General features: G+C 45.7%; 1 protein-coding gene across 4 annotated transcripts in view; it reads left to right on the top strand.

The window, feature by feature from the left end:
- Window positions 1-27,435, top strand: part of LOC115648935 — a 77,612-nt gene that overhangs the window by 8,585 nt on the left and 41,592 nt on the right. For 3 of the 4 annotated variants that reach the window (XM_030557313.1, XM_030557312.1, XM_030557314.1), the window contains exons 2-3: window positions 7,231-7,309; window positions 14,494-14,984. In XM_030557313.1, coding sequence (XP_030413173.1) covers window positions 7,231-7,309; window positions 14,494-14,984 — 570 coding nt within the window. Of the gene's footprint in view, window positions 1-7,230; window positions 7,310-14,493; window positions 14,985-17,607; window positions 19,355-27,435 lie in introns of those variants that run through there. The other variant, XM_030557315.1, reaches the window with a different exon arrangement.

The following is a 27,435-nucleotide window of genomic DNA, read 5'->3' as shown; positions in this document are numbered from 1 at the left end:
CCTGATGTAAATCCCTAGGGTAAGGGGCATTTAGATCTGCTGGCCCCGAAAGGGTTAAACAGAGATTTATCTGAGTTGCCTGAAACATCTGCGCTGCCCCTTGCAATGCATTTTCCAGCTTGACTGTAATACTGGTGTGTGTGTGTGTGTGTGTGTGTGTGTGTGTGTGTGTGTGTGTGTGTGTGTGTGTGTGTGTGTGCGTGTGTGCGTGTGTAATGCGATTCCACCTGGTTGAGTAGAGATTATTGTCAAGTGAGATCTCCCAACGCAGGGAGCTTCTCCTCAGCTAACGACACCTCTCTCAGGGATAGCAGGCGCCTTGGCAGGATCTCTTGGGAAGGGGGCAGGGTGGATCAGAATCACAGTTATCAATTACACTGTTTGAGCCAAGTACTGTTTGGCTGTGATTGTCTGACCGAGGGGCCAGGAGGTTCTTGGGAGTCATTGAAAACTGTCAACTGAACTGGCCTTTTGCCAAATGATCTCTGCTCAGCACAAATACAGTAACTCCCCACTTAATGTCCTCTCGCTTAACATTGTTTCGATCTGACGTCCCTGCTCAATTACAGAACATGCTCCGTTTAAAGTTGTGCAATGCTTCACTGTAACGTTGTTTGGCTGCTTGCTTTGTCCACAGCTGGCAGCCCCCCATCAGCTCCCTTATACCCCCCGCCACAGTACCTCCCGCCCACTGGCAGACCTCGCGGATCAGTGCCTTTCCCTTCCTCCCCCCGCGTCCTGCCCATGGCAATCAGCTGGCTTGCAGCATTCGGTGGGCGGAGGAGCGAGGACTTGGCGTGCAGGCTCCCCCTCCCTCCCCTGCCCCCTGAATGCCGCACACCAGCTGATTGCTGCAGACAGGAGGGAGGGGGAAGGCTGCGCGCTGAGTCCTCGCTTCTCCCCCCTCCCTCCTGAATGCTGCCTCTACCAGACTTTGAGGCTAACAACATATGGTTGGTTTGAGGAGACAATAACACTGCCCCTGACCACCTGCAAATTCACTAGTCATCTCTAAGGTTGGTGCGTTCCAGGGCATAGGAACCCTACAATACTGGACCCATATCATTCTGCTGCCTGGCAGGAAGGGCAGGGCTTGTCTTTGCCTGCAGGACCTTGGTGGTATTCAGCGGCATTCACCATGCACAGCAGGAAATGCCTAGCAGGACAGGAGGAATCTGAAGGCTTTATGGCTCCAGGGTGGCTGTACCTTTCATCCCTTGCTCCATCTCGCCATGGGTATCCTTCTGTGTGCCCGGCCCATCTCTCAAGATGGAATGCAGCCGATCACCCCGCTCTTGTGGACACTTTGCCCTCCCATTTGCGATCACAGTGACTGTCTCCTCCCATTCATGAACCTGTAATGTCCCAGTGGCAACTACAGCCACTGCTTAGCTGGAAAAATAATACTGGGAAAGTGTTTAGCAAATTGTAACTCTCAATTCAGCCTAGCAATGGGGAAGGAGGCGAGCCAGCACCAGGGTCCCAGTCTGTCTGTGGAGTTTGTAGGATGCCCATTACTGTAGTATCTGCTGAAGGCACCGCAGAACGGTTGGGCAAACCATTTTGAATGACGTGAGAACTGACCCGGGCCCCTTGCCTGAGTCCCAGGGAGAGTGGGCAGGAATACGTTCCCCCTAGCAATGTAATCAGCAGCAGGACTGGGGCCCCTGGCTCTCTCAGACAGGTTTGTCTTTGCCCACTGCAACCATTGAGACTTCACAGTTAAGCCTCTCTATGGGGCACACATGATCTGGGCCTTCATTTAGTAGCGGCTGAGGTGATCTCTGGAGAGCCAGGGCTGAGCTGCACCTGTGCAGCAAGGAGTCTGCAGTCTGAAGCACAGCGGTAACTATCCTAGGAAGCCAGCGTTCCAGAAGTGGCCTAGGTGTGTCCGGTGTGAGGTCCCAGGGCCTACACACATTCATAGTGCAAACCAGGATTGCAGGCCAGGGGTCCAAAAGGAGCATCTATAGTGAACCCAGCTGCCTCAGACACTTAGTGTCACCAGTTTGGATGGAACAAGCCGCTGCTTGAGGAAAGGCAGGAGTTTTCCAGCTTGAAGGGGGAGAGTGAATGAGCGAGATTGAGGATGATTTGTAGTTCATCCCCTGCCCTTCCAGCCGCGAGGATGGTTTGTTTCATAAAGGTATTTATATAGCCCCAGCTTCCCACGGAGATGATGTGTGCGTCATAGGGAGTCCTGGAAACAGCAGGAGCCGATCTCTGTTTCAACACACGTGTGCGTTGTGCACTCGCATGTTTCCAGCCTCTCTGTCCTGAACGCAGTCACGCATGCACAGCAATGTTGTCACATGCATGCTTGCACTCAGAGACGCATGCTTGCTAGCACAAAGAGACGAACACAACCACCCGTTCAAACACTTGCGCAGACACACCAAAGCACATACCTTTGCTCTCACTCCCTGATCTCCTCTGCACACACAACAGCCACACATCTATACTTGCACCCAGAAACACTTCCAGACATACGACTTGCATTGTCGCACATGTGCACCAATGAATTGCCATTCACGTGCACACAGACATTATATGTACATTTGACCCTTGTGCTCCATCCCTGACCTGTAGTTTGGGGACACGTGTGTGTGAACTGGAGACTTCCCCATTCCTGCTAGTTTCACACCCAGATGCAAACACCATTTCTTATGCAGTGAACGAAGGGGGAGCTAGTTGGCCTTTTTGCCATGTATGAGCTTTTCCATCACCAATCCCATGTTTGTGGTGCAGACAACTCATTGATGGATGCTGTCATTTAGCATGAAGGATTGTTTGGCCAAAGGCAAATTTGAGGCTAATATAAAGCATGGGTCATTTAGTGGAGGGTGGAGTCATGAAGCTGATGTTGGGAACACCTAAGAGAGCAGGGTATTATGGGTAAAGGTCAGGAGGAGCTAGGGAAGAGAATCTGTTTTCCACTTCAGAGGTTGCTTATGCATTGAAACATGAATGTTTATATCCTTCCAAAATGTTTGTTTAAATTTTACTAGAGTACTGGAAATTGTTATCCATATAAATGTCCTGCCCTTATTTATTTATATATTTTTTAATTTTGATAATCTCTTGGCCTTGGCGATATCTTGCGGCGGTAAGTTCCATCGGCTAATTTTGCGATGTGTGAAAAAATATTCAGTCTACCATGAAAGCAGCCCATCTGTCAGGGTTGAGGCACATTTCTTGGGTATCGTGCAGGGGAAGCTTCCCTGCTGCTTTTGCCTGTACAGGATCACTTCTGGAGATGAATGGAGGACTTCAGTTTCCAGGGCTGTCAGTCTGGCACCTTTCATCTGCACTCTTTTTTAAAGCCTAACTAAGATTTAAGATGTGGAGAGGTTTACTAGTAAAATGAGAGATTAAAAGAACTAAAATACAGGCTAAATAACAACTATGGAGATGCATGATAGTTGTTTGCAGATATTTGTAAGGTGGAAAGACCAAAAGAGGAAAAATAACTCTTGAGTGTGGCCTCTAGGGGTCTAACTATAGAGTATTGGGATGTAATTGAACAAAGGAAAAATCGAAACTGAGTATCAGGTGAAATGTTCTACGGGTAAGAGCTGATGGATGGAGGAATGGCCTCCCCAGGGAAGTGCTGGGGAGAGATAGGATGACTTAGTAGGTATTTTCCATCTCTAATTGCTGTGATCCTGGAATTAGCCTTCACTTGGTGGTTTTGTGAACGCCATGTGAGGCAGAACGGAGCATAGCTTGTTGTCTCATGGCTAGTGCTAAAAACCTGTTTATCTCAGTAAGATAAATAGTTATCCGGATGGTAGAACCGCATCTCTCCATTCTGGCATTTCTGTCACACTGCTTGCCATAGCAGAGTGTGGGAGTACTTATGGGCACTCCCATGGTATTACTGCCACAGGCTCAGTTTTTCCATTCTAATCATCGTTAAAGGCACAGAGTACACTCTTTGGGGCAGGGACTGTCTCTTGCTGGGCATGTCTTCACTGAAGTGTTATCTCCACTGGAGTTACTCAGCTTGAGTGAGAGAAGTCACAACGTGAAATGACACTCCAGCTGCTGTGGTGTGTAGCATGCTGAGACTTCTGAGGGTATGTCCCTAGGGTTGTCAACCCTCAAGGATTGTCCTGAAGTCTCCAGGAATTAAAAATTAATCTTTAATTAAAGATAATGTCATGTGATGAAACCGCCAGGAATTCATTCAACCAAAGTTGGCAACACTACACGTTCCGTGCTTCTTAGCACTGCTTAGTAAGCTGAGCCGCTCTGTGTATTCTTTCCCAGGGAATTGTTTGACAATTCGTCTGCCCTTTCTGGGCACATGGGACATTGTGGGAAGGCATTGGAGGACTAGCAATGCTCGACGAGCTAACCTGCTTCCATACTGCGGAGTGGTCATGTTAGCAGCTGACAAGTTTTAGCCTATCCCCCCTGCTAGGCTAGCCAGCTTGAGTTAACAGCAACCACACTTGAGTTCAGTGTGTGTGGAGAGAACTCAAGTTAGGGGCAGCAATCAAGTTATAAGTTGAGTTAACTCTGATTGAAGAGAAGCCCACTGTGTGTTTGCATAGCAAGTCCCACAATGAGGCTTCAGTCTCAGTTGGAGCCTCTGGGCACTGCTCTAATACAAATAATAGCTGCATATTGTACTAGCTCTGTGGACAAATGGAGGACTTCATACTCCATGGCTGTTAACTTGGCACCTCTCCTCGGCGCTAAATGTCCTTATTAAATTGTGTGTGTGTGCACTCACACACGCACAATGTAATCTTAGCTGCTGTGGAGAAACAAGCAACTGCATTGACTTCAGCAGCATGCTGAGCTCAGGAAAATCCAGTTCCCACTGTCATGGTTTGACAAGTAGTAGTGGGAAATTATCAAACTATCCAGGAAGGAAAATATTTTCCAGTTTCTAGGAGGGTATTGCAAATGCAGGAGGGTGAGACGCAAATGTGAAGGGATGTAGGGAAGATTTGACAATGCCCACTTACATCAGACTGCAGGATGGTGGCTGGATTGATACAGATGCTGTGCCTGTGTTTGGTGCCAGCTGTAGACCTTCTCCACTCCTCTTATTTGTTTTTTCCACATATGGCCCCAGTGAAGTGAATTTTCTCCTGTACTGCTAGTCCCTGCGTGCACCTGCTGGGCTGTGTGACTCCAGTGCCATTTCCTGGGGACCAGTGGAGTATGAGAAGATGGATGTGTACCAACATCATGTGTGCATTCTACCTGGGTCACCATGCAATTTAAAAAGCAGACAATTAAAAACTTTGAAAGGAAATATATTTGTTCCCCTCTCCTATACATAACTGTGTAATAATTAATCTGTGAGACTCATTGCCACAGGATGCTGTTATGGGCCAAGAGCCTAGCAGGATTCAGAAAAAGCTTTTGATAATCAGATGAATAATAGGACCATGCATAGTTATTTTAGGTAGGATTAAAAATGTATAGAGGGTGGAAAACTGTGTGCTTTGGGTAACCACTAATTGTCTGGGGTTACAAAGTAAATTCCTCTATCAGTAGTTTATTCCAAAATTGCCCATTATGTGGGCTTTCTTGGGATTCTTGCACCTTCTTCTGAAGCATCTGGTGCTGACCACTAGCAGAGATGGGATATGGGGATATCAGGTCTGAGCATGATGGTAATTCTTATGTGTGCCACATTCAGCAGCATTGCAGGCACAGTCTCCATTGGTGTATCAGCACATTGGGCAACACAGTAGGTGTGTTGTACCCAGCTAGCTGTGGTACGTTCAACAGAATGTCAGATGTGTTCTATCTAGAACTGGACCCAAGCTGCAGTAATTTGATCCAGGGCTCTGCTTTAGTCCATCTCAGACATAGAGGCCAGCTACCAAATTTAGATTAAAAAATTCCAAACAATCCCATAGGCCCCAGGTTAGTGGGTGCTTGGATATGGGGTTTTGGTTTAGGCGCATTGGTTGGCCAAATCCAGGTATATCTGGAATTGTCAGCAACATGAAATATCTATTCCAAATATACCTGGAAGATTTGGCACCAGTCAAAGTGGCTGCTAAATCAAGTCACTGCTAATGGGGAAAGTCTATTGGTGGGGTGTAGGTGGGGGTTGAGTGGTGGCAGACTATGTGTGTTTGTGGGTGTGTAGTGGCATGGCATGTGTGTCTGTAGGAAAGGGGCATTGTGGGTGTTTTGGCTTTGGAGAAGAAGGTGTATATGTTGCATGGCCATGTGTAAGGTCCTTCATGGAAGAGTCCTATAGAGCATAATAGCAAATGAGAACCTTTCTGAAGATCTTTTTCATCTGTCCTATAGGATTTAATTTGTTATGAAATTTTGGGGAGTGGTTCTAACAGGCCTATAGAAGGAATCTCTTTCTGTCATATTCTGTAGGCTTTTGGAAGTAAATTCTAGACAGCCCTATTCCATTTCTATAGGATCTAATTTGTGCCGTTGCTGGTAAATTGCACTGGACTCTTCCAGAAAGCGTGGCAGGGCATGTATGTTCTTCGGTGGTTTGTGTGTTCCTAGAAGGAGCGGGTGGGTGCACGCGGTAGGTGACTGGTATAGGGCCAACTGCGCCGCTGTGCACAGTTGTAGGATGGTGTGGTTGTTGACAGGATGTGTGTGTGTTGGCGGGGGCGGAGTTGGTGGCAGCATGGTGGGGAGGAGTTGGGGAAGTGGGCGTACGTGTGGGGTGGATGTGGAGACAGGTTGTGTGGTTACAGTGTGTGTGTGTTTGGAGAGATTGGGAGGAGGAGATGTGTTTGTGTTATGGCATGGGTTCTCGAACTGGGGGTCATAAGGTTATTACACGGGGGGTCATGAGCTGTCAGCCTCCACCCCAAACCACATTTCACTCCAGCATTTCTAATAGTGTTAAATATAAAAAAGAGAGTTTTTAGTTTATAAGGGAGGTTGCACTCAGAGGCTTGATGTGTGAAAGGGGTCACCAATACAAAAGTTTGAGAACCACTGTGTTACGGGGACAAGTTGGGGAGGTGAGGTGGAAGCAGGCAGTGTGCGTTTGTACTGGGTTTCGTAGCTAGGAACGTGGGGGTGAAGTTTGAGGTTGAGGAGGAGTATGTTTATGCAGGGTGTCTGCGTGGTGGCAGGATGAGTGTGGTTCATGGTGATAGGTGGCTGCAGGATTTGAATGGGAGCGGTTGGGGAAGTGGGTGTGGGCAGCAGAGGTGCAGGAGGCATCAGATGTTTAATACCAACAATGAAACCTTCTCTTTCTGACTTGTTGCCTAGATCTCCTACCCCCCAAGTGATGAGGAGGACAGCGACGACTCTGAGGGAGAGAACCAGGAGCTTGCTCAGATCGACAGAGGTAAGGGGACAAGGGAGTCTCATAGACTCATAGATTCTAGGGTCAGAAAGCGGCCACAGAACCCTACCCATCCACTTCTATAACAAACCCCTAACCTATGTCTGAGTTATTGAAGTCTTCAAATTGTGGTTTGAAGACCTCAAGCTGCAGAGAATCCACCAGCAAGTGACCCATGCCCCATGCTGCAGAGGAAGGTGAAAAACCTTCAGGGCCTCTGCCAATCTGCCCCAGAGGAAAATTCCTTCCCAACCCCAAATATGGCGATCAGCTAAACCCTGAGCATGTGGGCAAAACTCACCAGCACTCAGAAAAGAATTCTCTGCAGTAACTCAGATCCCATCCCATCACCGACCACTAAGCATACTTATCTGCTGATAATCAAAGATCAGCTGCCAAAATTAGGCTATCCCATCATACCATCCCTTCCATAAACTTATCAAGCTTAATCTTAAAGCCAGATATGTCTTTTGCCCCCACTACTCCCCTTGGAAGGCTGTTCCAGAACTTCACTCCTCTAATGGTTAGAAACCTTCGTCTAATTTCAAGTCTAAACCTCCTAGTGTCCAGTTTATACCCATTTGTTCTTGTTTCCACATTGGTACTAAGCTTAAATAATTCCTCTCCCTCCCTAATATTAATCCCTCTGATATATTTATAAAGAGCAAGCATATCCCCCCTCAGCCTTCTTTTGGCTAGACTAAACAAGCCAAGCTCTTTGAGTGTCCTTTCATATGACAAGTTTTCCATTCCTTGGATCATCCTAGTAGCCCGTCTCTGAACCTGTTCCAGTTTGAATTCATCCTTCTTAAACATGGGAGACCAGAACTGCACACAGTATTCCAGGTGGGGTCTCACCAGTGCCTTATATAATAGTACTAACACCTCCTTATCTTTGCTGGAAATACCTCGCCTGATGCATCCTAAAACCGCATTAGCTTTTTTAACGGCCATATCACATTGGCAGCTCATAGTCATCCTGTGATCTACCAATACCCCAAGGTCCTTCTCCTCCTCTGTTGCTTCCAACTGATGTGTCCCCAATGTATATCTAAAGTTCTTATTATTAATCCCTAAGTGCATGACCTTGCACTTTTCACTATTAAATTTCATCCTATTACTATTACTCCAGTTTACAAGGTCATCCAGATCTTCCTGTATGATATCCTGGTCCTTCTCCGTGTTAGCAATACTCCCCAGCTTCGTGTCATCCGCAAACTTTATTAGCACATTCCCGCTTTTTGTGCCAAGGTCAGTAATAAAAAGGTTAAATAAGATTGGTCCCAAAACCGATCCTTGAGGAACTCCACTAGTAACCTCCTTCCAGCCTGACAGTTCACCCTTCAGTACGACCCGTTGTAGTCTCCCCTTTAACTAGTTCCTTATCCACCTTTCAATTTTCATATTGATCCCCATCTTTTCCGATTTGACTAATAATTCCGCATGTGGAACCGTGTCAAATGCCTTACTGAAATGGAGGTAAATTAGGTCTACCGCATTTCCTTTGTCGAAATAATCTGTCACCTTCTCAAAGAAGGAGATCAGGTTGGTTTGGCACGATCTACGTTTAGTAAAACCATGTTGTAATTTGTCCCAATTACCATTGACCTCAATGTCCTTAACTACTTTCTCCTTCAAAATTTTTTCCAGGACCTTACATACTACAGATGTCAAACTAACAGGCCTATAGTTACTCGGATAACTCTTTCTCCCTTTCTTAAAGATAGGAACTACGTTAGCAATTCTCCAGTCGTACGGTACAATCCCTGAGTTTACCGATTCATTAAAAATTCTCGCTAATGGGCTTGCAATTTCATGCGCCAGTTCCTTTAATATTCTCTGATGAAGATTGTCTAGGCCCTCCGATTTTGTTCCATTAAGCTGTTCAAGTACGGCTTCTACCTCAGATGTGGTAATATCCACCTCCATATCCTCATTTCTGTTTGTCATCCTTCCGTTACCCCTAAGCTCCTCATTAGCCTTATTAAAGACTGAGGCAAAGTACTTATTTAGATATTGGGCCATGCCTAGGTTATCCTTAACCTCCTTTCCATCCTCAGTGTTTAGCGGTCCCACTTCTTCTTTCTTTGTTTTCTTCTTATTTATATGGCTATAGAACCTTTTACTATTGGTTTTAATTCCCCTTGCAAGGTTCAACTCTACTTAGCTTTTAGCCTTTCTCACTTTATCCCTACATGTTCTGACCTCACTAAGGTAGCTTTCCTTGCTAATCCCACCCTTCTTCCACTCCTTGTAGGCTTTCTGCTTTTTCTTAATCACCTCTCTGAGATGCTTGCTCATCCAGCTTGGTCTACAAATCCTGCCTATGTTTTTTTTCCCCTTTCTTGAGATGCAGGCTTGTGACAGTTTCTGCAGCCTGCAACTTAAAGTAATTCCAGGCCTCCTCCGCATTTAGATCCACAAGTTCTTCAGTCCAATCCACTTCCCTAACTAATTTCCTTAATTCCTTAAAGTTAGCCCTTTTGAAATAAAAAACCCTAGTCCCAGATCTATTTTTGTTTATCCTTCCATCTAGTTTGAACTGAATTAGCTCATGAACACTCGAACCAAGGTTGTCCCCTACAACCATTTCTTCTATGAGGTCCTCACTACTCACCAAAACCAAATCTAAAATGGCATCCCCTCTTGTTGGTTCTTCAACTACTTGGTGAAGGAATCCATCAGCTATCACATCCAGAAAAATCTGAGCCCTATTATTCTTGCTAGCACTTGTCCTCCAGTCTATATCTGGGAAGTTAAAGTCTCCCATGATCACACATTTCCCATTAGTGTTTACTTCATTAAAAACATTAAAGAGATCTCTATCCATCTCCAAATCAGATCCCGGTGGTCTGTAGCACACCTCAAGCACTATCTCAGGGGAGGCTCTAGTAGCTTTCTTTCCCAATATGATTTTTGCCCAGACAGACTCTGTCTTGTCCATTCCATCACTTCTTATTTCTTTACAGTTAACCTCCTCATTGATGTACAATGCTACTCCACCACCTTTGCCTTTATTTCTGTCTTTCCTAAACAGCAGATAACCTTCGATACCCGTACTCCAGTCATGACTACTATTCCACCATGTTTCTGTTATCCCTGTAATATCAAGTTTCACTTCCTGCACCAGTAGCTCTAGTTCCTCCATTTTGTTCCCTAGGCTCCTCGCATTAGTGTACAGACATCTTAATTTTTGCCGTTTGGCTTCACTGACATTCTTTACCCTGTTAGGCACAGACATTCTACCACCAGCATCACCTGTTAGTCTGCTATCTACACTACCCTTCCTCCTTATGCCAATTCTTCTGTCCACGGCTGTATCCCCTCTTACTTTGTTTACTTCCCTCTCAAGGTTAAATTCCGACGTGGAGATCTCGCGGACATCTCCCAACCATCTCCCCCAAATTTCTAGTTTAAAGCTCTCTTAATCAGGTCGGCAATTCAAGTCAAGAGCAAGTCAAGAGCATAAATCAAGGCTGCCATGGTGGAAGTGCATTTTGCCTTGCACCTCTACCCTGAAAGAGACCTGCCTTCCAGTTCATATTATTCCTCCTGTACCACAGCCAGTTCTACTGTCCCGCCCGCATCTCCCTAGTGGACGCTTTGCGTACGCTCCCATCTCCATGCACATCCTCCTTAGCTTGACAACCTTTGCTCAGGAAGCCCTATGGGGCTGCTGGAATCAGCAGGAGTTGTAAACAACAGCTCACAAGGGTATCAATAGAAAGGATCCTTCTTAAGCTCCCTGTACAGGAACAGGTCCCTGCCAGTGTACAAGTACACAGTGGGACTAATTTCAGTTGTTCTATTCAAGTAACTTTAAGCCAGCCTTGAACCCACATATTCTGAGACCATGCATAGCCTGCTCAGCCCTGGAGTAAGTCAGAGCAGCCTTGAAGTCAGTGGGACTACTCACGTCAATGAAACTGTGCAGGTGTTTGCAGGACCAAGGCCACAGTTCTCTAAGCTGTTCACTAAAGGCTTGTCTTCACAGGGATCTAGCTACCGCCTCTTGAGGAGGTGGAATAACGACAGCAATGGGAGAACCTCTCCCATCGGTGCTGGTAGTGTCTGCACTGAAGTGCACTGCGGCGCAGTTGCCGTGGTGCAGCTGTGCCACAGTAGGATTTCGAGAGTAGACAAAGCCCTTAATCCTCCTCTAAAAGGAGTGAAGATAAAGTGAACTAATTACTCTTTACTTCTGAATGGGGCCATCCATGTAGTGGGGTTCATGCACTTTAACTTCACACCTTTAGTTAATTCAATTGAGTGTCCTTGTGGAGAGAAGCCCTAAGTATCATTAACCTTCTGTTAATGGGCAAGGAAACAGTAGCTCAGGGAGGAGAAGGTCTCTGGGCAGCTCAATGGCGGAGCTTAGAACCCAATCTTCTGGCTTCCAATCCAGAGCCCTATCTGCTGGACAATGCTTTCTCTTCGTAAGTTTCAGATAGCAAGCCTAGCTTTTATATAATATGTTACCCACCAAAAACTACATTAAAAGAACATGATTAATGTTGCCAAGTCTAGCTCTCAGAAGTTAGGAAGTGCTAGAAGTAAGGTTTCCTGTGCTACCTTAAGTCAGTCCCCTTGGGGGTATGCATTATGAGAGAGTTTTTAATTACATGAGCACATACTGTTTTTCTTCCACAGGACCCGTGGCTCACTGAGAGCCTAGAATGTACAATGCTCACTGAATGAGAGCTCGTCAATATTTTGTTTTCTCGTCATTGTTGAGTGTTGTTTATTTACTGCACAGCATTCAAACCCTGCTGTGAAGACACAATGATTCATCTCCTCCTGGTTTTTCTATGGTGCTCATCACTACAGTATCGGAGTGCTTCACAAAGATTGATTAATTTATTTTCTCAACACACCTGTGCCCCATTCGAGATACATAATACTTGATTTTTTTAGAGAACTTTTTATCATTGTCTAGCACTTTCTGTGTCCAAAGCACAGCTCCCATTGGGATGAGCACTCACTTCTGCAGATCAGATCCCAGGTTTTCAAGTCAGGCACCCAGAAAATGAGGAACACAGAATTCATGGCCACCTGTGGAAAGTTTGGTTGAAGTGATTTGCTCAGCGCCGCACAGGAACTCTATGGCAAAAGCAGAGATAGAATCCAATTTTCTAGAGCAGCGTTCGACTGCCTACATCATGCCTTCACTCCTTCTCCTTCCCCTGCCTCACTCACTATGCACCTCATTCTGTTGGAGTGACTTGTAGCCACTCTTGCACTCCACATACTAGGCAGGAGTTGTACAGGCCACAGTCTCCTCCTTCACTACACAACCATGATTCATCTCCAGAGCATGGTCCATCCTGTGCACTGAATGATGCAGGGTCCTGTGGAAAAAATAGTGTACACTCATGTAATTGAGACCATCTCATAATGCAGACACCGAGGGGGCTGACTTAAAGAAACACAGGCAACCTTACTTCTGGCGCTTACTGACTTTTGAGAGCATGACTTTGCAACCTTTCATATGGTTCTTTTAACTTAGTTTGTTCTGGGGGTGCCATTTCATATGTTTTCTAAAAAGAAATGGAGAAAACAGAAATTCCATCATGTGGCATCAGATTGACACCCATGTGGGTCAGCAGCAGGGTGGAACCTTGAGATCCACCAGTGAGACCACTGCCACGTGAGCTAACAAGGTAATGGGTAGCAGTAGCAGGTTGCCGTCCTCTCTGTGGACCAGCACTACTTGGGAATGAGACACATGGCCAATGGGTTTCATAGATATTTGCTGACAGAAGAGGGTTCATCTTGGGTTCCATTCCAGGCTCTAGAGGGGATTCCAGACTCTTCTGTCCATTTCCTCCCAAACTTGACCCCTTCTACCCTATACACTCCAACCTGTCCCAATCCTGTCTCTTCCCTGCTCTGGCTCCTTGTCTCACCCCATTCTCCTCACCTAGTCAATCCCTCTCTCCACTCCTCAGGCTTCTCATCCCCATTCAAGTCTGCTTGTCCAGCAAGTCTTAGTCTCATCCCTCCAGATTCCTGTCCCACATCCCATCTCCTTCCCCACTCTTTTCCTTCTGCCAGTTCCCTGTATCAGTCTTCTTGCCTAACCATTCCCAGTTTCTTCTCCGAGCAGTTCCCAGTCTTCTTGCCCAAATAGTCACAGTCTCCACTTCTCCCAGACTCCTTGTCGTTACTCCTTTCTGCTCCCCACCTCTGAGGTCTGGCTCTTGGCCCCTCTGCATTTGAACAAGCAGCTTCCATCTCCACCCTGTCTGGACCCAGCAGGGGATCACTGAGCACTCTCAGCTCCAGGACGTGGTCCACAATGCAAGGGAAGTCTTGCTCAGCCCCAAACTGGAGTAGGCCCAGTGCAATGGAATTGCTGGAGAATTTAGCTGCAAAACTCTAGCAAGCCTTTGCTGAGCTTCTGTGAATTGATTTTTTTGGAGAGCCAAATTTGGGTGGATTTTTATGGGGATGGCAAAAGGCACATCCCTGACATAAAGGGCTCCCTATGCCAAATTTTAACTCCCTGCTTGGCGAGGGCACTAGAGCTTCTCTAAGAAAAGGTCGGCAGAATTTTTTAACGCTGGCAAAACAAATGTTTTTCCCTAGCCTTGTTCTTGGAAACCAGTTAACCATTTTGTCTGAAGTTTTCCAGAAACATTCAGCCTGAGGTAGACGCCTGGCATGGAAAATTTTAGCCAAATGTTTAATGTTTGGCAAAGTTATAAGCAACTGAAAACAGATCTTATAATGAAGTGTTCAGCAACTTTAATAGTTGGAGGGGAGTTGGTAGCACACACGTAGCTCAAAAACACTGTTTCAGCCGTTAGAGTCTCAGGAGAATTCCTTTAAATAACACTACTTGTAAGTCCCATATCGTCTCACAGAGTCAGTCATTAGAAGGCAACATCATCCACTTGTTCACACACAGAAAGCCAGCGTATTACATAGATTCAGGTGCTTAAATAACTGGTGTGTCAATATACTTGCTGTACAGTCTGCGTCCAACTGGTGGTTCTCCGGCTGGGGTCCAGTGAGCAAGCTTAAAGTTGAGCTGCAATCTGTGGACTTCCAGCCATATGCTAATGAGCAATTGAAGTGGTTATTTGGAGGAGCAAGGAAGAGTGATCAGAAGCTAATAGGCCTGATTGTATAGCAGGTTTGATTCACACCTGTCCTACCACTCACATTTCTCCTCCTTCCTTCAGAGAGAAGACGGAATTGCACACTGACCCCTCTTGCGACCAATCAGCTCCAGAATCAGGAGAATCAATGCTGTAAGGTCCGGACCCTTTTCCATGCTAGCCTGGATCGCCACAGCTCGGAAGAGGAGTTGGAGCGCATCAACCGAGAGTTTGCCACTGAGAAGCGGAAGTGGTCTCAGGTCAGCAGGCTTTCTTGCTGTGGTGACAGCAACAACACATCCTCCAGTGACGAGGAAGTGAAGAACTTGTGTGGCATGTCCTTCCGGCCCGTGGTGGAACAAGCCAATGGTCTGCATGCTAGCCCCAGCCCAGTGCTGTTCAGTGCCTCCCCTCCTAAGAGACTCCAGCCCCTGGTGCGGAACCCAGCCTCCAGGCCTCTGATATTCACAAGCGTTGGGGCCGGCTTTGAGCAAGTCATGCCTTGTAAGAGACACCGGCAAGGCTATGGGGACAAAGTCAGCAGACCCAGCCTTGACCTGGAAAAAATGCAGCAGGTAAGTCAGCTTCACACAGGAAAAATCAGCAATTCACAGGGGAGAGGCAATGCTTGATTTAGTCCTCAATTGAGCACGGGGATCTGGACCTATGGGTGATTAGAACTGAACCTCGCTTGCTAATAGCGACCATAATATAATTATGTTTACATCCTTGTGAGGGCGGGAGGGAAACATCAAAGAACACCATCACAGCAGCATCTAACTTCAGAAGGGGGAACTACACAAACTGAGGAGGCTAGTTACATGGAAATTAAAAGGAACAGTCACAAGAGTGAAATGCCTGCTAGCTTCATGGAAACTTTTAAAAAACACCATAATAGAGGCTCAAATTAACTGTATACCCCAAATTAAAAACAATAGTAAGAGGACCAAAAATGCTACCATGGCTAAACAAAAGAGTAAAGGAAGTAGTTAGGTGCAAAAAGGCATCCTTTAAAAATTGGAAGTCAAATCCTACTGAGGAAAGTAGAAAGGAGCATAAACTTTGGCAAGTCAAGTGTAAACATAATTAGGCAGGCGAGAAAAGAATTTGCAAAGCAACTAACAAAAGACTCAAAAACTAAGCAAATTTTTTTTAAGTACATCAGAAGCAGGAAGCCTGCCAAACAACCAGTGGGGCCACTGGATGATTAGGATGCTAAAGGAGCACTTAAGGAAGACAAGGCCATTGCAAAGAAGCTAAATAAATTCTTTGCATTGGTCTTCACTGCAGAGGATGTGAGGGAGCTATCCATAACTGAGCCATCTTTTTAAGTGACAAATCTGAGGAACTGTCCCAGATTAAGGGGTAAGTGGAGAAGATTTTTGGAACAAATTGATAAATTAAACAGTAATGTCACCAGGACAAGATGGTGTTCACCCAAGAATTCTGAAGGAACTCAGATATGAAACTGAAGAAATACTAACTGGGGTATGTAACCTATCACTTAAATCACCTTCTGTACCAGATGATTGGAGGATATGATGCCAATTTTTAAAAATGGCTCCAGAAGCGATCCTGGCAATTACAGGCTGATAAGCCTAACTTCAGTACTAGTCAAATTGGTTGAAACTACAGTAAAGAACAGAATTATCAGACACATAGATGAACATGATTTGGTTGGGGAAGAGTCAACATGTTTTTTGTAAAGGGAAATCATGCCTCATCGGTCTAATAGAATTGTCTGAGGGGGTCAACAATCATGTGGACAAGGGTGATCCAGTGGATATACCATGCTTGGATTTTCAGAAAACCTTTGACAAGGTCCCTCACCAAAGGCTTTTAAGCAAAGTAAGCAGTTATGGGATAGAAAGGAAGGTCTTCTGATGGATCGGTAACTGGTTGAAAGACAGGAAACAAAGAGTAGGAATAAGTGGTCAGTTTTCAGAATGGACAGAGGTGTAAATAGTGGTGTCCCCCTGGGTCTGTACTGTGTTCAACATATTCATAAATGATCTGGAAAAAGGGGTAAACAGTGAGATGGCAAACTTTGCAGATGATACAAAATCACTCAAGATAGTTAAGTCAAAAGCAGACTGTGAAGCGTTACAAAGGGGTTTCACAAAACTGACTATGCAACAAAATGGTAGATGAAATTTGATGTTAATAAATGCAAAGTAATGCATATTGGAAAACATAACTATACATACAAAATGATGGGTTCTAAATTATCTGATACCACTCAAAGAAGAGATCTTGCAGTCACTGTGGATAGTTCTTTGAAAATATTCACTCAATGTGCAGCAACTGTCAAAAAAGCTAATAATGTTAGGAACCATTAGGAAAGGGATAGATAACGAGACAGTAAATATAATGTCACTGTATAAATCCATGATAGGCCCACATCTTGAATACTGCATGCAATTCTGGTCACCTCATCTCAGAAAAGTTATATTAGAAATGGAAAAAGTACCAAGAAGGGCAACAAAAATGTTTAAGGATATGAAACAGTTTCCATATGAGGAAATATTAAGAAGTCTGAGTCTGTTCAGTTTAGAAAAGCGATAACTAAGGGGGGATGTGACCGAGGTTTATAAAATCATGAATGATGTGGAGAAAGTGAATAAGGAAGTTTTGTTTACCCCTTCACATAACACAGGAACCAGGGTCCCCCAATGAAGTTAATAGGCAGCAGTTTAAAAACAAACAAAAGAAGTACTTCACACAACACCCAGTCAACCTGTGGAACTTGTTGCCAGGGGATATTGTGAAGGCCAAAAGTATAACTAGGTTAAAAAAAGAATTAGAAATCATAGAGGATAGGTCAATCAATGGCTATTAGCCAAGATGGTAAAGGATGCAACCCCTTGCTCTTGATGTGCCTAACTCTGACTATCAGATACTGGAACTGGATGACGGGGGATGAGATCACTCAATAAATTGTCCCGTTCTGTTCATTCTCTTTGAAGCACCTGGCATTGGCCACTGTCGGAAGATAGGATACTAAGCTAGATGGACCATTGGTCTGACCTAGTATGGCCATTCTTATGTTCTTATGACTTGAGAAGGAACCATTGCAAGCAGAGGGTAAATGGAAGCATGGTTGCTGCTGAGGTAGAGGTAGTAACTCTGTACATTGCTTGACTTCATGTGAAGATCTCTCCAGTTGCATCATCAGTCCATCCCTCTTCTCCTCTCTAGAATTTCAGATCCGTGGCCAGCTGGGACTTCTTGTTTGAGGTAAAGGCTCCATTAGCCGTATTGACTCTGTGCGACACTGTTGACCAGTCCTGATTTTCATCAATTAAGAGGGCGAAGGAGACACAGCCACACTAGCCAGTTCATTGCACTATAGAGAGCCAGATTCAAATTGACTGACTTCAGTGGAGTTACATCTACTATTTCCAGGTCTTAGGTTCAGCCACAACATTCAGTTATTCAGAGGCAGGGATTGTTGGTAGCCCAGTATTTTTTTTAAGTCTCATTGTAGGAATAAATGTAGTTCTGTAAGTCAGACAATGTTGGATCCATTTCTCAAGTTTTTGGACTCTTGAGTCTACTTCTTCACTGACTCGTGTGGGTTTTACTCAGGTGTAACTATTGACTTAAATGCCTTTGCTCCTGATTTCACAATGTTGTATCTGAGCAGGATCAAGCCGTATAAATCACTGGATCTTCCACTGACTCTTACTGACTATAAATAAACTTGGTATTTGTGGGCTGAATAGATGTCCTGCTTCTGGTATGATTGGCTGATCCGTTTCATGCCTGTTTGATCTGTCTCCTTTCACCAGAATATTATTCCAGTGTTGAGTATCTCAACTCTCACCTTATTTGCTTTTCTTCCTGCACTGGTGATGTCAAGTTTTAAAATCCCACCAGGTGGAAAATGGGGTGTCATATGCCTCTGGACATCTGGTGACCCCAGTAGAGTAAAGACAGAACCTCTTATTTTAATTGTGAATTTCCTGCCTTCAAGCCTCTAACTCAGACTTTTCCTCCTCTGTTTTTGGCGTTGATGTACTGAATTTAGCCTTGTTAACAAGGCCCCTTTTCAACTTTTGTGAGAGTCCCACCAAAAGAGAGATCAATCTGTTCTGTATCGTTAAAAAAAAATACAGAACAAAGGGCCCTTTTTCCCATTGTTTCCAAGACATCATCACTCCTATCATAATAGCTGTCCCTCTCCATCACGGCTGGCATCATGTGCTCCGTGAATGCATAATGCCTAGCTTCATGATTTCAGCACATTACCCCCATCCACCAGCCTCTCTGCCCTGCTCAACAAGCAATTAATGACAGAACATTCAGAGGGCCCAATCCTGTACTTCTGGTGCAAGGCGCACAGATCTGGGCCCTGCATAGTTTGAGAAGAAAAAATAGAAGAGCCAGTGCTCAGCTGAGCAAAATGCATCAGTTTTGGGAGATCTGCTTGTATGGTTGGAGGGACCCTTTCTTGGCACCTAACACGTCTTTAATCTCAGAGTCAGGGGCATGAATTGGTTCTTCCCACGGGCACTGTGCAGCACCATGATTACGAGTGTGCGCTGGCAAAGGGTAAACTTCAAAAGGGTTGGAGGTTCCTTCGATTCAGCTTCCCAAACTGCTGAGGCTTTTCAGAACCCATAAGGTGGGGAATCTTGCTTCTTCCTGGTACTTCCTGCTTTCAGCGAGGATGGAAGCTCCACCAGACAGGCCTTTTTCACAGTAGTTCCTTTCTGTGCGGATTACAGCATGAGAAATGGAAAAGAAGAGTAGGCTGGAATTATTTTGTACAGATGTTTTTGTTTTTTTTAATGAAACATTTTGCACGTTGCTGTTTTAGAATTTTTTCGTGACTCTCTTTGAAGAAATTTTGATTGAGAACATTATTGACGTTTTTCATTTTCAGAAACCCCAGGTTTTGGTAAATGAAAAACTTCAATAATGATTTTGATTTAAAAAAAAAAAGGTGGAGAGGAATAAAAATGGGTCGGTCCATCTTGACTCCTGCAAAATAGAAACATTTTTAAAGTTTTTCACAATTTTATTTTTAAAAATATTGAACATAAGCTAACCAAACGCTTGCGGGCTTAGAGCTTCATGATCACAGCCCAGAAGGGATGTCTGGCCTCTCTTTTATCCCTTCGTTGGTTGCTACTTGTGCCCAGTTCTGCAGGACAGATCCAAGTCCAGGGGAACTCCTCTGTATTCTGAGGACTAGTCTAAGAACACCATTGAAGGGTGGTTATTGCCAGAAAAATCAGTATAGAAGTAACATGATTGAGTGGACTGTAGAGGCCATGTCTACACTACAGCTACTACAGTGGCTCAGATACGGCACCATACACTTCCTACCGCAATGGAAGGGGATTTTCCATCACTGTAGGAATTTCACCTCCATGAGTGGCATTACCTACGCTGACGGAAGCATTCTTCTGTAAGCCTAACTGTGTCAACACCGGAGCTTAGCTGACATAGCTATGGTGCTCAGGGGTATTTATTTTTCATGTGCCTGAGTGCTGTAACTGTCAACTTGACTTTTAAGGCCTTAGTCTCCCCCAGTCATTTCAGATTCACTTTGCTTCAGCTAAATCAAAGATCTTGGCTGGGACTTTAGAGATCTGATTTCAATTTCTGCTCTGCCACAGACTTCTTGTTTGACCTTGGGCAAGTCACTTAATTTTCCAGTGCCTCAGTTACCCATCCATAAAATAGGAATAACCTAATAACCCTTTCTTTGACTGACTTAACTCTTTAGATCGCATGCTTTTCAAGGCAGAGACTGTCTCTTTTGAAATGCTTGTACAACACTTGATGCAATGAAGCCCTGGTCTCTGGATACTGGTGTAATTCAAATGAGTAGTAATAAAAATGGCCAGGAGTTGCGGATGCCACCTGAGCTTTGAACTTCAAGCTGTTCCTTCTGCCTTGTTCATTATCTTTACTAATACAAATTCAGCCAGCAGAATGTAGCGGATGGTTTTGTTGGATGCAAGGAGGGAAATAAGCTGTCTTGCTTTCCCCCAGCTGCATTGGGTCTGCACGGCCAGCAGTGGGTGCTGGAAGTTGGCAGGTGGGACGCAGACAGGCAGGGAGCAAAGATGTGGGGCTGAGCAAGAAGGTGCCTGTTTGTTTTGGTGGAGTGAGGACTGCATGGCTTAGAGGCGGAGGTGGGATGCTGAGTCCTTCACCTCTATGTCAAACCCAGTCTAGGTTGAATAGTGACTCAACGTGGATCCAGACAGTCGCTTGGGTCTCTGTGAAATGAGATGGTGAGTCTCAGTCCTGTTGCCAGTGTCCAGAGAAATTGACACAATTGGCCTCTCCCCGGCAGTCTCTGAAGAGAGGCCAATGACTGACTGGCTAAGTTTTCTGGAGCAGGGCCTGTTGGTTTGTTCTGTGTTTATACAATGTCTGGCACAACATGAGGGGAGCTCCAAGATGCTACAACAATACAAATAATGGACTTTGAGTCTGAATTCCCCTCTCCCCTCTGGAGGTATGGTGCCCCTAGGTCAGGACTGAAGCACATTATGAGGTACAGTGTATGGGGGAAGCCTGACCTGCTGCTCCCCATACCTTACCGGTCCTGTGGATAGCCAGAGGATTCTGTTCTGGCCTCTCAGTCCAACCCAAACAGATGAAGTTTTAAAAGAAAATTATTTTGGGCAGGTCCCTTCCCATCACAGCGTGATGGTGTGGCATTGTGCCATAGCAATGAGCTTGGACAAGTGGCAGCCCCATTCCCTGCCACGCCTGGTTGCCACACAGTCTCTGCCCTTTGGAACTGGCATGATGCAATCAATAAATTCTTTCTTTGCTACTGCAGAGGATTAGAAAAAATAACCCAGAAGATCTTTTTCCATTCTTTCTTTTAATTGGGCTGAAATGCCCTGGCATGTGCCGGCACACACGGCTCCAGTGAATAGCCTGTCCCAGCAGCTGCTTGATCATTGTCCTTGGGTAGCGCCCATGCCAGTTGCATGCATATCAGTGAGAGTTGTGCATGTCCCTGAAAGGCTGGGGCTGCTGTTGGCCTCTGGGGATGGGTGCGGCGTTTATTTAGAACTCCCAAACTCTGGGCAAGTCACTGCACCTCAGTGCCTCAGTTTCTTCATATATAAAAGGGGATAATATCTTACTCCCAGAGAGTGATTTGGGGCGTAATTCATTCCTATTTGTAAAGTGCTTTCCAATTTGCAGATGCAAGGAGCTATAGAAGAGGAAAACATTATCCAGTGTTTTCATTTGGTGCTTATCCGGGGGGAGAAATGAAGATCCCCCTGTTGACTTTGTATCCTCTCTGGCGGGTGGACAAACATTCAGTGTGTGAGCAAACCAAGCTGGGAGGAGGGCCTAGTGATCTCATACCAAAGGTGAAGAGTCTGAGAAACATTTGCTCCATGGACTACTCGAGGCAATCCTCTCCTCTGGACTTATCCATGAAATCCACCCTTTGCTCCAGCTTCTGTATGGCTGCAGGTCACATTGCCATTCCTTTCTACTGCTGACGAATACTGGCATTTCAGGTAGAATAAACCTACCATGTGGGGCAGCATTGAAAGCTCACCTGGCCCTCATGCTGGTCATATGAAGGAGCAGAAAAACAGTGGGAAGTGTGTGTGTGTGTGTGTGTTTCTGCCCCAGTGTGATGGGAATTCAGCACAGATTTAGCTCTGGTTGCTGAGCTGTAAACATGCAGCTGATTTCACTGCATTAAGTAAAAGGGGACTGCAGGATGGTGATCCTGATCCCCATGGCAATTGGGGCTTGCCCTTGTCTGGTAAATGGAGACAGGAAAAGCGGCCTCTAGACAGAGAAGACTCTAGAGCCCTTTTCACCTCCAGGTCACCAGTCTGAATCAAGCCCAGGTTGTTAATGACTGAAAATTATTACCGTCCGCTGCAGAGGCTGTGCGAAGCCATAGCGGGCCCTAAGCAGGAGTATTTTTGTGCCCCCCCAACACATACTAAATAGTGAAGAGGGGCCCCTTTGAGCTGCTCGGGATCCAGCCTAGACAATTGCTTAGTCTGCTTATCTGCTGCCTCTTTGGAGCCTTTCATCTGCTGCTTGATGGACCCTGCAAAAGTCCTGTCACAGTTGGTGCTAACTTGCCACTACCTGTGTTGTTCTTTTTTTGTGGTTAAGTGGTGGACTTCAGTCTCCAGGGCTGTCCATCACGAAATTCCCTGGGTTGGGTTTTGCAGGTGCTCAGACCAGATGATCCCAGTGGTCCCTTCTGGCCTTAAAAATCTGTGACTCTAACCCCTACAGCTCCTACTGGTTTCAGTGGAAGTTGTGGTCACTCAACAGCTCTGAACATCAAGCCGTTGACTGAGTGGCATAATGATAGGCACTGGAGTTTGAAAATGTGGGCCTTAGCTGCTTTTGTGTCTAAATGCTGCTCCACATCCTGGTTGGAGCCGTATTGTGAGAAACCACAACAGCAGCAGCCTGATCCCTAATGCACCATCCGTGTCCTGATTCCTGCTTTTCGTAACCCTCTGGCCTCTGCATTTACAAAATCCTGGATTCCCCCCCAAATCGCATCTTGCAATTCTGCCTTATCACAATGGGAAAGTCTCCTGCCTCTCTGTGCTCCTCCCCCCAGCCAACATTCCGGGGTGATATGCCAGGCACAACGAGGGGTTCAGAGCATTGTGGAGGAATGGGGCGGGGGGCTTGACTGCTGTGAGGCAATCCTAGGACTGTAGCAGTTTCGGACTGAAAAGATTTATTAGCTCATCCAATCCATCAAGCCCACAAAGATCTATAGCCCTGCAGCAAAGAAGGGATCAGACATTACCACACTCACTGCTGGTGAGGAATGGCCGACAGTTCTCATTCTCTCTCTCGTCCCCTGTCTCTGTTTCCCTGGAGGAGGCTGGGAGATGATGGCTGTTCTGTTCTCTTGGTCCAGTGTTTACTGGAGAGAATCTTTGGCTCTGTGCCCTCAGAGCTGACATCTGGTTTGCTGATTAAGACATTTATAGAGTCCGTGTAGGCAGATAGCAGGGAAGGGAGGGCGGGGTGCCATCTGAGAACACCCAGGCGCTGAGAAGTAGAGAGCGGCTCAATGGGGAGGGTGTGGGCACCTCCACCCTGCCTCTGAGGAGATGATTATAATTCTGCCAGCCAGCAGCGCTCTCTCTCTTCCGTTGTGCCCTGTAAGTGTGCTGTGGATGGTTATCATTATGGAAAACCTGGGATGTGTTTTCTGTGCAACACACACGACAATGGAAGCTCTTGTGCGTTGGCACGGCTGGTTGAATCAGAGCAGGAGGAGAGCTGGTCCTCAGCGAGGGATCAGCCACTGTTCTGCAGGATTAGCAAAGCTGTCCCTGAGCATGGGTCACCACGAATCCGTTAATGTGTGGGCTCCCTTCACACAGCTCTCTGGGTACACGTCAGTAATCCCGAGTTGTGAGCACCCCTCTGCTCTTCCAGTTCCTGCCCCCAGTCAGCTCTGCTATTGCCCCTCAGTGCTGACTTGGAGCAGCTGCTGCTGCTCCATTTATAGGTCTCCTTATAGCTGTGCTGCTAATGAACCCCAGTTCCCACCTTCTAGCATCTTCTGTTATTCCAGCCACAGCTGTAAGAGCGCACTTCAGTCCTGATGTGGAATATATTTGCCATTCCATGCCTGGGCCCACACATCTCTGCTACTGTCCCTCAATGCCTTCCTTCTGGTTTAGGTCCTGGCCTATCTTGAGCAAGTTAAGAGTTGCCTTTGTCATACATGCAATGGGAGTAGGCTGAAAGAAGATGGATGGGTGAGTCTCTGCATGGGTGCCTCTGTCAGGAAAGGACAGCTGTGCTTCGATCTTGTTCTCCCCAAGGGACTGGCAACACAGCATCACCTCCTCTGTGCTCTCCATCCCTGTGAGCTTATGCAACTGAGAGAACTGTGTGGTGAATATAGCTGTTCTGAGCATCATGCTGTCTTAACACCACCCTTGCTATTATCAGCTAGCAGCAACAAACTCACATTTATTCCTTCTGGGAGCATCTGGAGCCTGTTGCCTTGATGACCTCCTGTTTTGGTTCCTGACTGAAGGTACAAGAGGGTGTCTCCTGTGGAAGCATGAGTCAGTCTCCTGTGATCTAGTGGTCACATACCAAGCGAGAGGTTACACTTGGATTAATAGTCCCAGTCTCTCCTTCTCCAGGATAGCAGAGAATGGGAGCCCTGCAACAGTAATGCATTCAGCCCCTATGGAGAAAGGCAGTGACCCAACAGCGACCTCTTTTGGCTACTTAATGGGCAGCATCAGCAAGTCCCAAAGAGAGTCTTGTTCAGTCCTCATGATGCTTGTGGCTGCATTGCAGGGCTTTGAGAAGGGAAGGAAATCGGATCTGCATGGGCTAGGGGAGAATGAGTTGAAGGGAACGGAGACCCAGAGGAGCCCGCTGAGGAGTGAGAGAGGAAGCCATCTTGGGTGTATCAAGATCTTCAAAGAGACACTAAGTCTCAAAGCACTTTTTAAGCTCATTAATTAAATATCACAACACCCCTGTGCATTACTGTGTATCTCCATTATATAGATGGGGAAATTGAAGCAGAGAGATTACGGGCCAGATTTTCAAGAGACCAGCTCCTATTTAGGCACCTAACTCAGTGGCCAGACTTTCGACAGAGGAACAGTGGGAGTTGGCTGCTGAGCACTCTTGGCTGTAAGTGACTTGCCCAAAGTTATACAGAGTTGGTGGCAGCTGTGGGAGCAGAATCCCAAAAGACGTATCTTTGCTCTAGTTAATATACCTGTTCCCTCCAACACCTTCCTGCACTTAACTGACAGCACCAAGCATAGCTGCAATGAGATGTGTCTGGATCCCATCATCTCCCCAGGAGAGATCCTGGGTTCAAGAAGAGCAGCAGGGAAACTGGGGAGTGAGGGAACGACCGCAGCTTGGATTTGGAAGCGGTAGAAACAGGATGATCTGACGACGATATGGGATTAGCAAGTAATGCCAGGATTTTGCACTCCCCTTGTGCCACGACAGAATTAGAGAGACTTATTGCAGAGCTTGCCTGTGCCAAGTTTGAGAGTCTCTGTCATTCCAGTTTGATGGGCAGGACTGGCTTTGCCATCGGGCCCGTAACTAGAGTTAATACTCTAGGAAATAATCTTTTGGAAAAGCTTTGGCTTGGGAGTCTGTGCAGCCCAGCTGTTACTAGCGCAGCTGTCCTAGCATGGGCAGAGTTCATAATTTAGATTTTTCCTTCTTAACTCTGAGTAGCCCATCTCCTGTTGGTTCAAAGGAGTCTCTTAAAAGTTACCAAACTGCACCTCTGTGGATCCATCTTACCTTTCTTGCATGCATTGAAATCAGTGGGTGTTTTGCATGGAGGACTGGGACCTTTGAGTTTGAACCCTTAGGCTGAGATTTTTAAACTCCTTAGTGTTGGTCTAACTCCTCTCCCCCTGGAGTTAATGGGAGCAGTGTTAGGAGCCTTTGAAAATCTCACCTGTGCACTATTCCCACACACACAGCAGTTTGTTTAGGTGCAGTTAATGTGGAGAACGGTCAGTGGTTTAAAGGAACCCCCCCAAAAAGCAAACTGTAGTTTTAAAGTCACACATCAAGAAAATATAGTATCTCTTCTGGCTAAAGGGAAGTGAAAAGAATAAAAATTGGAGAGTAGAGTTGGGAGATCTTCACCCCCCCCCCATACCATGCCTATTTCTTATACAAAGTGGTCTCATATAGGAATGAGCTTGCAAAGCTTGGCGTTCTCTTAAGGGCTGTAGGAATCCTGTAGTCTGTTTTGTAAAATCTGTGGTCATGCCTACACTAGGAAAAAAGGTGTGTTTTTTACAGCAAGATAGTTAACATTGTAAAATCCTGGTGTAGCCAGATCAACCTGTAGTTTTACCTCTGTGTAGCTGTTTAAGGTGAACCCTAGTTGCCCAGGTACATCAAGGTAAATCTACAGCTTGCCCTGCCTATATTATGATTTTATAACTCATTAGCTATCTTGTTGTAAAAACACACCCTTTTCTTAGTGCGGACATGACCTTTGGCTACTCCTGCAGAGTTTGCAAGCTCTGTAGGGTAGAAATCCCCTTGTATGTTTGTTTGCCAGATGCTCTTGCAGGCTTTGGCTTAACGGTGCATGGGGCGAATGTGGTGTTCAGGAAGCATCTGGAAGGTTGGTAGATAATTTCCGAAGCTCATATAACTGGGCCTGTACTGTGGAAATGCGGAAATGTCCACAAAGTGAGAGCACCTCTGGTTTTGCCTCCCCCGCCCCATTTCATTCAAATACCTGGTCCAATTTTCCTGGATAAATTCTATGTTGCTGTAAATTCATACTTGTGACATTGCAGGGAGGGTGGTTTGGTGAAGCTGTTGGAAATTAGGGAGTATAATGAGGTTTATAATGGAAGATTTGTTTCAGCCTTTACCGCTGAGGAGTCTAGTGTCACTCTGTACTGGAGAAAGAGATGAGACACATGCACACCGATGCAGAGAGAAAGAACACATTGTGCCCAGCTCGGTGATAAGTTGGTACGTTCAGCATATCTTAATGCAAACCTCCAAAGCAAAGCTGGAATGTTTTGTTAGGTACTCACTGCCTGACATGTTGCTGTGATATCATGATGGGTGCAGTTTGGTTGTAGTTTATTTATAACACAAAGTGTTCTTAAAACATTCTTTCAGTTTAATCAGGGTTCTCATCATTCCCTGAATCACACATTTAGCCCTCTTGTCTCTTTTTGAAATGCTTTTTGGAGGAGTGAGCCTAATTGTCAAGGATGGAATTGGTGCCATCATGGAAAATGCTTTCAGGCCTTTTGGAAAATACATCGTGCACTGATGAAGATAGCGATAGTACAGGATCCTCTTAAGTATGCCCATGTCTTTTTTTCTCCAATTTTGATCATCGCCACAGTGTTCTTCCTGGAATATCTAACTGAGTCATCCTGCATGGGGTGCTTAAAAGGCATTTTATGTTGCCATAATCCTTCCCCTCTGCTTGCTACATTTTGCGAACTCTCCAACTACAGGCAGATGCTCTGAATATTCTACAGGGAGACCTCA

This window comes from Gopherus evgoodei, chromosome 3 (assembly GCF_007399415.2).
Source record: "Gopherus evgoodei ecotype Sinaloan lineage chromosome 3, rGopEvg1_v1.p, whole genome shotgun sequence".
Taxonomy (NCBI): domain Eukaryota; kingdom Metazoa; phylum Chordata; order Testudines; family Testudinidae; genus Gopherus; species Gopherus evgoodei.
Note: the sequence above shows the minus strand (reverse complement) of the source record. Positions and strands in the feature narration are given on the sequence as shown.